The sequence below is a fragment of the Lepisosteus oculatus genome, chromosome 6 (assembly GCF_040954835.1).
Source record: "Lepisosteus oculatus isolate fLepOcu1 chromosome 6, fLepOcu1.hap2, whole genome shotgun sequence".
In the NCBI taxonomy this organism is placed as follows: Eukaryota; Metazoa; Chordata; class Actinopteri; order Semionotiformes; family Lepisosteidae; genus Lepisosteus; species Lepisosteus oculatus.
In genome coordinates this window covers 25,746,289-25,759,196 of record NC_090701.1, presented here as the reverse complement: position 1 = coordinate 25,759,196, position 12,908 = coordinate 25,746,289, and the positions used below count along the sequence as shown (strand labels likewise).

Below are 12,908 nucleotides of genomic sequence, written 5' to 3'. Positions count from 1 at the left end.
AAGGATTTTGAAGCCGTTATAAGCACTCTCGCATGTGTTCATTGCATTCTGTATCTCAAAAATACTGAAAGGAGAAAACAGAAGGAAAGCAGCTGGTTCACCAGGCCAGTGAGTACAGAACCTTGGAATTAATATTTGCAGGAGTGTGAGAGCTTCAGGGTTCTCTGTATTCAGGCAAAAAAACACTGTTTGTTTCCTTTGCTAGTGATATCCCCCAGGGGGTGATTCCATGCTGTTGTTACTTGAGCTCTTCCCATGGTGTAATAAGGAGCCGAGTCATATGTTCTAAACCGTGAAGCTATGGAAATCGCCTGACTCTGCACCCAGGCCCCTTCTTCTCTGGCTTCTTTGCACCACCACACCCACCTCCTTCATTACATTAGAATAATTACTTTCCCATAGATTCCCTACAGGTTTCTTCACTCTTTTCAGTGTAAATGGGAGTTTTTTTAATAAATGTACAAATGTATAACATGTACAGCAATTACTCTGTACAGCAATTTGACACTGGGTGATAAAAAGTGAAGTTTAGCAGGCGGTATGGTGGTGCAGTTGTATTGCTGCCTCACAGCCCTGGAGCCATGGGTTCTATTCCAGACCTTGGGTGCTGTCTGCATGTAGTTTGTATTTTCACCCTGTGAACCTGTATGTTTTTGCTGCAGTTGTGCTGCTCCACTTTCCTTCTACACTCCAAAGACATACAGGACTGGTAGGTCAATTGGCTTCTGGGAAAACTGGCCCTGGTGTGAGTGTGTGTCCATGTCTGTTTTTGTGTGCTGTCTACGATAAACTGACATCCCGCAAAGATATCCCATCTCGCATCCCGCCTTGTGCTCGTTGCTTTCTGGGATAGGCTTCATCTCACTGGTGACAGTTAATTGACTGAAGTGGTTAGAAAATGGATTGATAGATAGTGAAATTTAGAAGGTATATGTGTTTTTTATTTTAACATTTTGACTAAATGCAGATATGCAAGCATAACCAAAGTATACAAAGTACTGCACTAAGTTTCTTTTCATTATTTACAACATTTAAAAACATTGCGATAGAGCTCAATATAACATACATTGAAGTCCTTTTACATTTGTAATATTCATTTGTTTTAATTTGGACACTGAGAACTGCTTTCAGATAAAACAATTCATTTTGTAAAACAAGAATTAAAATCTCATGATGATCACATAATAAGTTACTTAAAGTTACATATAAAAAATGAGGTAAGTAGAATGCTAAATATATTTTAATATATTGGCTCTTTCACTACTCTATTCCCACAGGAGGAGATTAACAAGGAGTATCTGAGACGAGAGAAGCAGAAAAAATGGGAGCACATTAAGGTATAGTGGATACATCTAGTTAACAGGCTTTCAACAACTTTCTGTCCAATTTTCAGTGCAGACTGAGTCATAGTAGTCTGGATGTAATGCCACCATGAGTTTAGGACTGAGAGAAGTGCCAATAACCAACCATGACTTAGATTTATCAGTAGTGCACAGTTGGTAGAGCAGAGTCCTGTCCTTGCTGCACAATGGTGACCTTTGACTTGCTAGATTCCTGTGAGCTTGGAAGCATAAGCAGGTTCACCTCTTGTGTAGAATGGGAAAAATAGTGGATGGCTCTGACTAATATGCTTTTCAGGAGGAAATCTCACATTACATATGTGCTTCATGCTATATACTGTATATGTGCTGTAGGTTTACAGCAGTCATGCCGAGCTGAGTACCACTTAGTAATTCTGAATAGGTGGTGGAGAGAGGGTATCAAAATAATTAATTAATAATTAAATATTGGTAAAAAAAATATACAAGTACAAAGTATACTATCTAGTACAATACATAAACTATCTTTTATTAATTTAGTAGTGATTCAACACTGCTAACCCATAGCTCCAGGGTCCTGGCTTCAATTCTGTCCTTCACCATCTCTCTGTGGGTTGTTTACATTTCCACATGTTTTTTTTTTCGTTCTGGGTGCTCTGGATTCATCCCTCTCAAGACCTGCAGGCAAGGTTTAATTGGATACTTTAGAGTGTCAGCCCAGGGTTTGATCCCTGGTCTCTGATCCTTGGTCCCTGGAGTGGCTGGGCTCCCTGCCTCATCACTTGGCCATAAGCAGAGTGGGCTCTTTTACCAGTTCTTTCTATACAGGCATTCAGAGGTTCAGTTATGAAACATGAAATATATGTATCTAATAATCTACATTGTGTATGAATGATGACTTTTTGGGGTGACCTTCTTTGATGTATTGTACTATCTTAATGATGGTGATGTAGCACAAAACATAAAATGTTGACATAGTAGTCTGGATGTAATGCCATGGGAAATGAAATATGCAGAGATGAAGGTTTGATACTTTCCCGAACTGTCTAAATGCCTTAAACACAGCAAGGTAAGTCAAGCTGAAGGAAAGACTGCTGAAGTACAGGGGACCTTCACTGAATATAGTTGAATATGCACATCTCAGAAGTGATACTCAGCTGCAGATGGAGCGTGCTGATTTCAGTGGTTTTCCTTTTATAGCTCTTGTTCATCAGGTGATAACAGTTTTTCAGAACTATCCCTAACACAAAGATAAACTCTTATGAAGGTAAAAAAGTATTGAGAAAAAAGTCCTTGTTCCTAGTAACATTTAGATATTTTAACGTTTGATGTATCAGAATGAATTTTAATAAGAGGCCCCCTTCTCTCAGGCAAAAGTAGTTGTGTATTAAAGTAGGTCTATAATAAAAATCCATCTCCATAGAGAAAAAACTAGTGGTTAAAGAATTTTCAGTAATTTTATTTAAAGATACAGGGTTTCTTAGTGTGGACAGAAGGTCAGCGATATGTTTCCACGGCCTGTTGGATTATACATGTACTGTAATTACATATAGGAGCATCACTTAGAAATGAAGAGATTCACCTTTCACCATTCCTGAAGAGAGTTCAGGTAATATCTATTGCAAACCAACTTTCCTTATACTCCACCAGATGTTATCTCTTCATCTTAAGGAAGAAGAGTTAATGAATGAATAAATAAACACATCTTTATGTGTTTAATCAGCACACATTATAAACACTGCTTTTGTTAAAAATTTAGACAGGCTTACTCTGCAGAATGGTTGATTGGTAAAGTCTAGGATTTAGTGTTAAATACATGTTTATTAAATGGAAAGATTTAATTGAATACAATGTGACAAAAACTGATTCTTGAATGCTTGTGTCCCAGTAATGTATTATTCCTTTTTATAATTTGCTTTTCTGTGTTTACATTTCCATGTAAACTATTCTATTGGTCATAAATAAAATTAGTCCTTAAAGTTAAACAGTGAGCTATTATAATATTTGATTTCTGTTCAGTGAGTCAGCTGACAGTTGTCACTTGAGCAGTGTAAGTAATCAGCTACAGAATACATGAATTACAAATGTGGAATACAAATCCAGTTCTCAGCGAGAAAAGGTCATGTAGCTGTAGTGTTAATGATGTCTTCCACTTTGCAGTCATCAGATGGCATTTTTTTGGATTTTATGTTAAAGTATATGGCTACTTTCACTTGATTCTGTGTACCTGTTCTATGGGAGTAAGACAACTGGTTTGAAAGAGCAAGACCCTTTTCCTGTATGTGATGCAGAAAGACTTTTTTGTTAGTTAAGTTCTGTCCCTGTCTGATATACAGAATGATCCTAATGTTTTCCTTACATTAATCTAACACTCAACTCTTGGTCTCTGAAAGTCTGGTGACACAATACTCACCTGGAGAACGCTGCTTGTTTCTGGAAAGGTTAAGAGACACTCCAGATATTATGTACTTCTTAAGGTAGGTGTCTGTGTATACACTATTTAATTTTTGATATGGTTGCATGTGTATTTTGTAGTCTCTCATGTTTCTTGTATCCTGTTTTGTATTGTGTATCATGTCTTAATAAACAACACTTCACGTACAAGCATTGTCTGAAAAGCAGTCTCTCAGGTGACTGCAAGGAAGTGCAGAGAGACAGCTAATTAGCCTGGTAGAGTGCTGTGAAAGCAGTGAGTAGTTGTTTGTCCTGGGCCCTGAGCAACAGAGATAAACAATGAATTCTATTTCTGCAAGCTCACAATGTTTGAGATGACACATCACCCATCAGTTCTCTCTTTCCGAGTTCTCTGCATTCCCCATTCCTCCGTTCTTTATACTGTAACATAGTTATGTCAGCATGAAAGAAAAAATAAATTTCCCAATTCAATAAAGATTGATTGACTAATTTTACTTAAACATGTTGTGGCATGAGCTTATGGAGCCTTTAAAAACACTGGTGTACAGTATAGAGAATGAACTTTTAATACCTTTAACTAATGCACAGACTAATCCTGGAATTAATTGATAAACTTTGAGGAAGCAAATGGAGGATTAAGTGAGTGTCCTAGTTGTCTGGTTATTCTGGTGTGAACACTGTACTACTCATTACCTTCTCCCATAACCAGGGCAACATGGAGTTCCACCCCCAGTTATTCTTAACTCCTCCCTGGAACAGACAGCCAACCAAAACCTCAGTGTGTCTTCCTACCAAATATCTAGTGGGGAAATGGCCACCTCTATTATATATTTAATCAATGTGTTAAATATACCTATATATTGCTACTGTATATAAATAGTTTTTTTTTAATAACTCTTTTATTTTGCTTTGGACATCATAAGTAAAGTTGTGATTTTTAACACTAAAATTGTAAAGAATATGTATATTTTGGGAAAGATTAAAGAAAAAAGAAACAACCGTTATTAATGTTGATATGTCTGAGTCTTCACTAAGGAGAAGAACTCAGACAACAATAAGGAAGACAAACATGTTATTTGTTGACTGCCTCAGTGCATTCCTCAGATCGATGTAGTATTCACATCTCCAGGAGCCTCGGAGCAGAATATAGCTTTGCCATCTGTCAGCTCCTCTTTTCATTAGCACTGCTCTTTCCCTGCTGTGTCAGTGCACTCTTTAACCCTTCCAGTCCTCTCACCTTTTCCGCTGAGACTCCTTTTGTTGGCCAGCTACTGAGCACCTTCGCATTCCATTCCCGGATCTGGGCTGTGTATGTCCTACCCTGAAGATAATTCAGATCAGGCTTGATGTTTTAGGCTTTCTTATTTGTCTAAAAAAACTGGAGATAGTTACACATTAATTTGCAACATCAGGATGAGTTGAATGGATTTGAATCCACTACAAGAAAACATTGCACACATTTAGATACCAAGTTTAGTTATGCCATAAAGAATTGAAGGATAAATCTGGGAGAATCACATATTAATTTCCTGAAAATGTGCGAACACTTTAGAAATGCAATATACTGTATGTATACAGTATATATATTTTTATCACCAGTTATTATGAATTATGCGTCTTTAAATGATGAGTTTGATGTATTTCCTTGAATATGTCCTGATTATGACAAGAGGTTATGAAATGCATTCCTCAGTACATCCAAAACAGAAAGCTGCAAAATGAGCGGCAGCAAACATTTCAACACATAATAACTATTTGTCAAATATCTCTGATTCCTTTTTTAAATTAATCTTGAAAGAGTTTTGCTTTGAAAGTTCATTGACTACTTTTTGCTTCACAGATTTGTCTTTATATCTATGTGGGCTGGCAAACTCTATACATTATGTGCACTTCTTTACTTACAAATAAGGATTTTTGCCCTAGGGATAGAGAATGCTGTCTGTGTTTGTTTTTCTCCTTGGTTGTCTCCTTTCTTTAAAACAGAAAATACCACATGGATTATGCATCTAGCCCAAGTTTAATTATAGAAGACAAAGACTCCGCTTGTAATTATGGTGTTACTATTTGTGGAAGATTTTAAGCACAAGCTTGAGAAAGTCTGCCCTTGGTCATTTGCTCGAAGGAATGCTGTAACATTCAGGACTGATGTAGGGTGTGACAGACAAGAAAACATGCCTAACTATATGAAAAAATTCTCCACATTCTGTGGTAAGGTGTTGTGACCCCTTCAGTGTTGAAGTGCCAAAACTGATGCCTCTCTGTCTGCATCTCCAAGAGGAAGGGACATCTGCACACACCTGTCATAAATCCACTTACAGGACCAGAATGATCCACCAGGAACATGCCATGTGGGAATGTTCACTACACCTGATGATGTCACAACTAATTACCACCTGTGACAATGTAAAAGTCATTGCACAAGCAGTTTGTGCAGTTCTGGCTATTTGACATTGAATTGATCATGTGACTGAGACCATTCCTTGGCAACAGGAGACATTCTGTGTTAATCTCCCAGTTGTGATTTTGACTGATTTTACTGACATAATGCATTTAGACATTTGTCAATGCCACTGGATATCAACTAAAATTCAGCATAGCAACAGCAAAATACAGGCAAACAGACTTCTTAGGTTTCTTCCCATTTAAGCCTCACTTGTGGCTGTTTCCCATGTGCCCTGTGATGTAGTTGTTTCTCTCCTTGTGGGACTTTTAATGCCTCATCAGAACTGTGTTTGGTCAAACATGTCAAATTCCTGTGAGTATACAGTATATCGGAAGTTTGCATATTAGCACTTAAATTAAATTAAACTTAAACTTAAACTTTTATTCCAAACAAGTAATTGTTTGATAAAGATGAATTCAGGAAAGCTATTTAATATTTACTTGTGTTTTAGATAGATACTTTATTGATCCCATGAGGGAAATTGCAGAAAGTGTTTTGAGTTTTTATAAAGGTTGATGAGGTTGACTACACTAACCTGAGTATTATAGCCAATGTGATTAGCCCTGTATTTGTAATATCTCTTACAATCTCTCAGTCTTTTGTGTGTATCATGGCTGATTAAGCCTTATATAATCTAGTATTGATTGTCACATTTTATTGTTGTATTATAAAAATTGTATATTGTATTCCTTGAATCTCTCTGTACATTGCTGTTTATTCCGATTGGTTGATTCCCAGTAGTCATAAGGTACTCTCTGAATTTAATGTCCCAGTTTCTAATTAAGTACTGTAAATTAAATCAAATATCTTAAGTCCTCAGCTCAAAGCAGCCTGTGATTAAGCAGCAAATTAAACAAATTATATACAAATGCAATTAAGCTGTATGTAGTTTACCTGTCCTCTTGGAATTAATGATCCTTAGATGTTTTGTGTGATGAATGCAGCCTAGTAAATGTCTGATAGCAGAGTCAGATGGTCTGTCTCTTAATTTGATATCTGTCCTGCTGAATTCTGTATAGAAGTTCTAGAGACGGTAGGGTTGGTTGCCCTACTGTCAGTTCTAATTTGTCCTTTTTCTTTGGTATGAATGAGGAAATTCCAAACTTTTTCAGCCATGTTACTGAAACTTAATTGCAATATGCCATCTCTGAGATGTTTGCTTCTACAGTACCTTTCAGCCATTTGGTTGATGTATATCTGTTACTTAACAACCTGCTAGGTTTTCTGAGGAATATCCTGAATTTACTAAAACCTTTTAACGTTTTGTGAGTGAGCAGTTTAAAATTCATGTTTTTATTTCATTTAATTCTAAACAGGCATGTTTCATCATGTCTTTTTATTGGTCATTTAACTGCTGTGGTGGTACATTCAGTATTTAGTTCAACCTACTATAGTTTATAACTGAATATGCAATCCTTTTAGAATTCCATGGCTGAGCAGCTGAAGTATTTATTCTAGTTTTTATTGTTGCTGCATGGTGGAATTAAAATGACACTTCTTTCATTGTATTATATGAAGCTTTTTCTTCTAAGACAGACCAAACAGACCCCCCTTGTACAGGGTATGTACAGTATGTGGATTTAACTTTTATTACTTGCATGATTTGATTCAAGAGTTCCATTTTGTTTAATCTTATCAATTGACATCAAACAAAGGTAGCTTTAGAGTAGTCTCATCTCTTGGTGGTATAATGTGCATGGAAACAGTTTTCCAGTTAATTTTGGTTCATGAAAACTAGAAGGTTTTGAATGACTTAGACAAGTCTCTCAGTTGGGTCTTAGCAAAAGTCTCATTGCACTGCCTGGCTGAGTCGCCCTGCCTCCCTGTTATTCACCAGAGGTCTTTAGTTCAGGTGTGTAGTCTAATGGCTGAAGCATCTTTAGTGTCTTACACAGAGGGTATGGAGTGTCACTGGCCTGTGCCTCTGTGTCTTAAGGATCTCTGGGACATCCTTTGTGAGACACTCTAGAGAAATGTGTTTGAATTAATATTACGTAAATTTGCATTAATTTATGGTCTCATTGGAATTGTTACATTTTTTAATTTAATATTTATATATTATTATAGTTTAACTAAATATTTCAGCAGATACAAGCACTATTTGTACAGGTAAGTAGACAAATTGTAACATTATAACAATAAGAACAGAAATATGCACATTTGTGTGTATGCAGACAGAGAGCAAATGCTCCAATGTGCTCAGAAGAATTTGCAGCTAATATAATATGACTCAATTTCCTCCTCAGCAATATAGATGATTCTTCTGGTACAACAGCCTGGGTGATCTCTTGAATTAATCAATGACATTTGAATACACAGCATGCCAGTGAATCATTGAACCTAGAAGAAAATAAAGTCAAATGTGGGATGGATTTTATTGTAATTATCACATTTTTTTCAAAAATGGATCTCATAAAGGCATTAGAAAGTTACCTTGGTCATGCAGTCCTTGCTACAGTAATACCAATGGAGCAGGTTTCCTTCATTTGAGAGTGTGCATAAAAATCAGCATTAAATGAAAACTATGGTATGATCATTGTTCATGTGCAAATCACGTAATAACTGCAGCTGGTCTCTTCTTCTTAGATTTGGAAGATGTGATTCATTTTCGCCTCAGTAATATTCGAGTTGCTTTTAGTTTCAGTAAATTTGTGAATGTTAATAAAGTGCATTTATATGATACTTATATTTATAGGCATATTGAGTATACAGTATGTGCTTTATATATTACTGCAAAATATATAAAGTGTGCTACATGGTTTTATTATTTCTACCTTTGCACCTTTTCAGTTATAAAATAGCAATAAACAGCAGGGGCCCTGAAGGTTCAATTGTAATATAAAAAGACGCTTCTCAATTTCAGAATGTGTGTGGCTGATGTCTTTCTTATAGGACTTATAGGACTACCCGGAGAGACATGTACAACACAAGAAAAAAATGCCCATAGAAATACCTTAACATGGAATTCTGGGAAAACAAAGAGCCATTCATTAAGGACACTTTCATTTTAATAAGAATACAATTTCATCATATGAATGATTCTGATTTTTTAGAAGTTTTTTTTCTTCTCTCCTCTCAGCGCACAGTGGTTGCAGAGGCCCTGTTTTACAATGGAATCATGCCTGGCACTGGGAAGTGGTCTCCACGCAGGGGTGGAAGACAACATGACCGAAACGCCTGTCATTCACAGTCTCAGTAAATACATGAGCTATACATGAGCATCATAAATGAATATGGGGATGTTTTTTCTTTCCATCTCTTTTCCACCAAATGCACTGACAGTTTGAGTTTGACAGAACGCCATCACCTAAACCTTCATCAGAACCCAGGAAAAGTATTGCCTGAGTTCTGATCTTTGTGCTTTTCCTTGCAAGCAAACCTCCGTCTGTTTTCTTCACTGCATTGTGAAAATTAAACATAAAAAACTTTAACACAATGTAATTATTCTCAATTAGCCAGCTTGCTGTGCTTCCTAATGTCATGCTGGAAACTCAAAGGAAGGAAATCTCTTTCAGAACACAAAATAACCTCACAATTAGCCTATTTACTCCAGCTAATGACAATCCTAAAATACTGAGATAACAAGAAGGGTGGTTAATAAAAAAACTAACCTCCTGCTGGATTAAAGTGTCAGCTTCTCAGGACAGCCAGCTAGGGGAATACCCTTTTCTAATCATAACTGTGTAGTGTTGTTTTGTATTACTGTCTAGTGTTATTTTGGAAAGCAAAATCCCTAGTTCTCCACAAGCTTTGGTTTCTTCCCGTCTCTGAATCTTCAGACTGGTTTCTTTGATTGATCCCAGAGGATGAGGCTTCTTTAGTTCCCTTTGCAGCATATACTGTCGTCTTAAAAAGGAAAGTGCATCAAGCCTTGCATGATGGTGAATCTTTCATGAGGGCTTGAATAATTTATTGATAAGGAATCACGCTGCAAATGCCCAAATTCAATCAACATTTTATGAAAAGATCGAATTCTCTTCTCTCTGTTGTGCAGGACATCCCATAGAATTACATTAATTTCCTGCACATTATTTGTTTAGTTTTACTCAACATGAGACCTCTCACTGGATTTCTTCCACCCTGTAGCAAAGTAGCCCTCTGTTTTCTCCATAAAAGAATACACACAACAAAGAAACTGTTCACAAGAAAACACAGAATCATCAGTTGGCCCCATAGTTGGTGTAGTGCATTTGGTTTGAAGAAAAACCAAACTCTCCAACTCTGGTTTTATTTTCTGTTCTTCTGTTCAGAACTTTGCTATGAACCACAGGCTCATTCACTTTTTTCTTTTAAAACCTTGCAGACAAAACTACATTTATTACAATTGGGAACTGCTAACTGTTAATGAACTCTACAACTTCACTGCTGTGCTGGCACAGTGACATGAAAATTGAAGACAGTGGTGTCAAACACCTGACTTCTTCTCTGTGAGCACACAGTGTAAGCAGCAGAGCAAAGTCTGGGGGGAGGTCAGATGCAGCTTTCACTGATGACACTCACTAGCAACAAGCTGGCTACAGGGGCACTGTTGTACAGCACATCAGGTTTTCTAACTTTCAAGGTGAAAGTTTTCTAACTTTCTAACTTTGAAAGTTTTCTAACTTTCAAGGGTTTAAGAACCCTAATTTACTTACAGTACTTAAAAATCCCAATATACGTTATTTATGCATTATGTTCCATGATTATCATTTGCATTTAGTTGTACATTTTATTTACATTTTAAAGCATTTTAAAGCCTAGAGCAAGCTGTACTTAAACTCTAAACAAAAACCAAATTAAAAATATAATGATAATCCTGCTTCAGAAGTTTAATAAAGTGAGAACAGTACAGTGATTAATAACTTTCAATCTTCTTTGGTAACTCTCTACCCTCTGCCTACTTTCCCTATGAATTTTAAAAAGGCTTCCATAACCCTTTACCTTAAAACTCTTCCATGGAACTGTCTTCCTGTTTTCATCCATGTTTTACTGCTACAATACAGGGTCATGGAGCATATTGTGGAAAGAAACAGGCATAAGGTGGGATACATCCTGGCCAGTCCATCACAGTACACAAATAGGCATGCACACACTCACACTCAGTTTTCCCAGAAGCCAGTAGGCTTACTAATATGTCTTTGGACTGTGGCAGAAAACCAGAGCACCTGGAGGAAACCTAATAAGAACCTACAAACTCTGGGAAGATAGTACCCCAGGAATTGCACCTGTGGCCCCAGTGCTGCAAAGTAGCAATGCTAAAAACTGCACCACCATACCACATCTCCCTGTTTTTTATTCATTTTTCTCTCTAACGAAATTAGACTGTTTCGTCTTGTATCCACTTGTTCTCCTCCCTTACACCCCTGTGTTGGAACGAGACTCCTAAGAGCACAGCAGCTGTTCAAAAACCTTCCTGCACCTCCACAGGGTTTGCTGGACTTTTGAATTGCATTTTTTAAAGTTGTAGTTTTCTGCTGGGTTTTGCATTGGTTTTGATTCAATTATTGTAAACTGTACTTGCACTGGTCATAGTTTGTGCAAAGCACTGAGAATGTTTCACCATAACAATAAATATGTAATAAAGATTCAGTTTAATCTGGGAGCTGAACTGTTTTATCAACAGCTTCTGTTTTATTTTGACTGGAAATGTTTATGATCTCTAAGGTGACTCATCTCTGTCTTTACATTATGTGTAGTTAAATACAACAAAACACATTTTTTTATTCCAATGAACAGAAACCCTCTTTACCTAAAGACATTTGTAGTCAACACAATAAAGTATGGAAACTCCTGTGCTGTGTCTAACTGACCTTCCCCATGTGTCTTATATGGTGATTGCTACTATGGAAGCTGAGAATCAATATGTTGACGAACATACAAAATGCTGCTAAATTTGATTGCTACAGTATATATTAACAGATTTTGTCTCTTAAACATTTCTCTCCTAATTATATATAACAAGAGAAGAATGTTACAGTAATGTAACCTAGAACTTCCCTGCTCAAACTCCAAAATGAGGGGGCTGTCCTTTTGGTGTAATGAGTCTGGCACTTGTCTAAACTGCAATTTGAGCTGATAAAAAACCCACAATTGACTTTAATACTGCATAAGGAAAAGCGATTGTCTATATGCCAAGAATAATATAGAATTGTTTTTCAAGACAAGAATATATATCTAATTTTAAAAAAAACACATTGGGTTTTAGCCTTGTTCTGACAAAGAGATTGTTTAAAAACTTTCTCTTTTGCTATATGCTAATAAAAGTAGTGGACAAATAATGTAAACACCAATACATTTTACACGACATTTTAAAAGGTACTGAATTTAACCATAGTGTCTACCAACATTTGGAATAATGCAGGTGGGATATGGCACCATTCTTCCATGAGAAGGTCATGTCAATTCAATTCAAGTTAATTTTATATAGCACCTTTCACAGCAAGGTTGCCCCATGGTGCCTAACAAAGCAAGTGACCGTACATGTTGTGAAATATTTGATACTGTTGGAAAATGGTGTTAGCCATCTATTCGTCCATAGTGACTAGCATTAACCTTGTCCAGCATTATAACAGAACCATCAGATCCCTTCACTGGAACCAAAACTCAAGTCTGTACAATTCTTAAATTTGGTGCCACATGTTTACTTCTATGTTTGTTGAGTACATACACGATGTGGGATGATTCAACAGACCATATTGCATTTCTACACTTCATAGTCCACTGGTATTCCATTGCTTGTGTTTTTTGCTGTA

The 12,908-nt window shown here is 36.6% G+C and overlaps 1 protein-coding gene across 9 annotated transcripts in view; it reads left to right on the top strand.

Annotated features, from left to right (window-relative positions):
• The window catches only part of cnbd1 (cyclic nucleotide binding domain containing 1), an 82,740-nt gene extending 70,779 nt beyond the window's left edge, over window positions 1–11,961 (top strand). For 5 of the 9 annotated variants that reach the window (XR_011189890.1, XR_011189887.1, XR_011189886.1 and 2 more), the window contains 3 exons: window positions 1,278–1,337; window positions 9,257–10,738; window positions 10,787–11,961. Coding sequence is in view for 2 of the 9 variants with exons in the window: in XM_069191107.1 (XP_069047208.1) it covers window positions 1,278–1,337; window positions 9,257–9,376 (180 nt within the window). In the remaining 7 variants the exon portion in view is untranslated. Of the gene's footprint in view, window positions 1–662; window positions 710–1,277; window positions 1,338–1,995; window positions 3,797–9,256 lie in introns of all 9 variants that reach the window. The other 4 variants (XR_011189889.1, XR_011189888.1, XM_069191108.1 and 1 more) reach the window with 4 other exon arrangements.
• The last annotated feature ends 947 nt before the right edge of the window (window positions 11,962–12,908 follow it).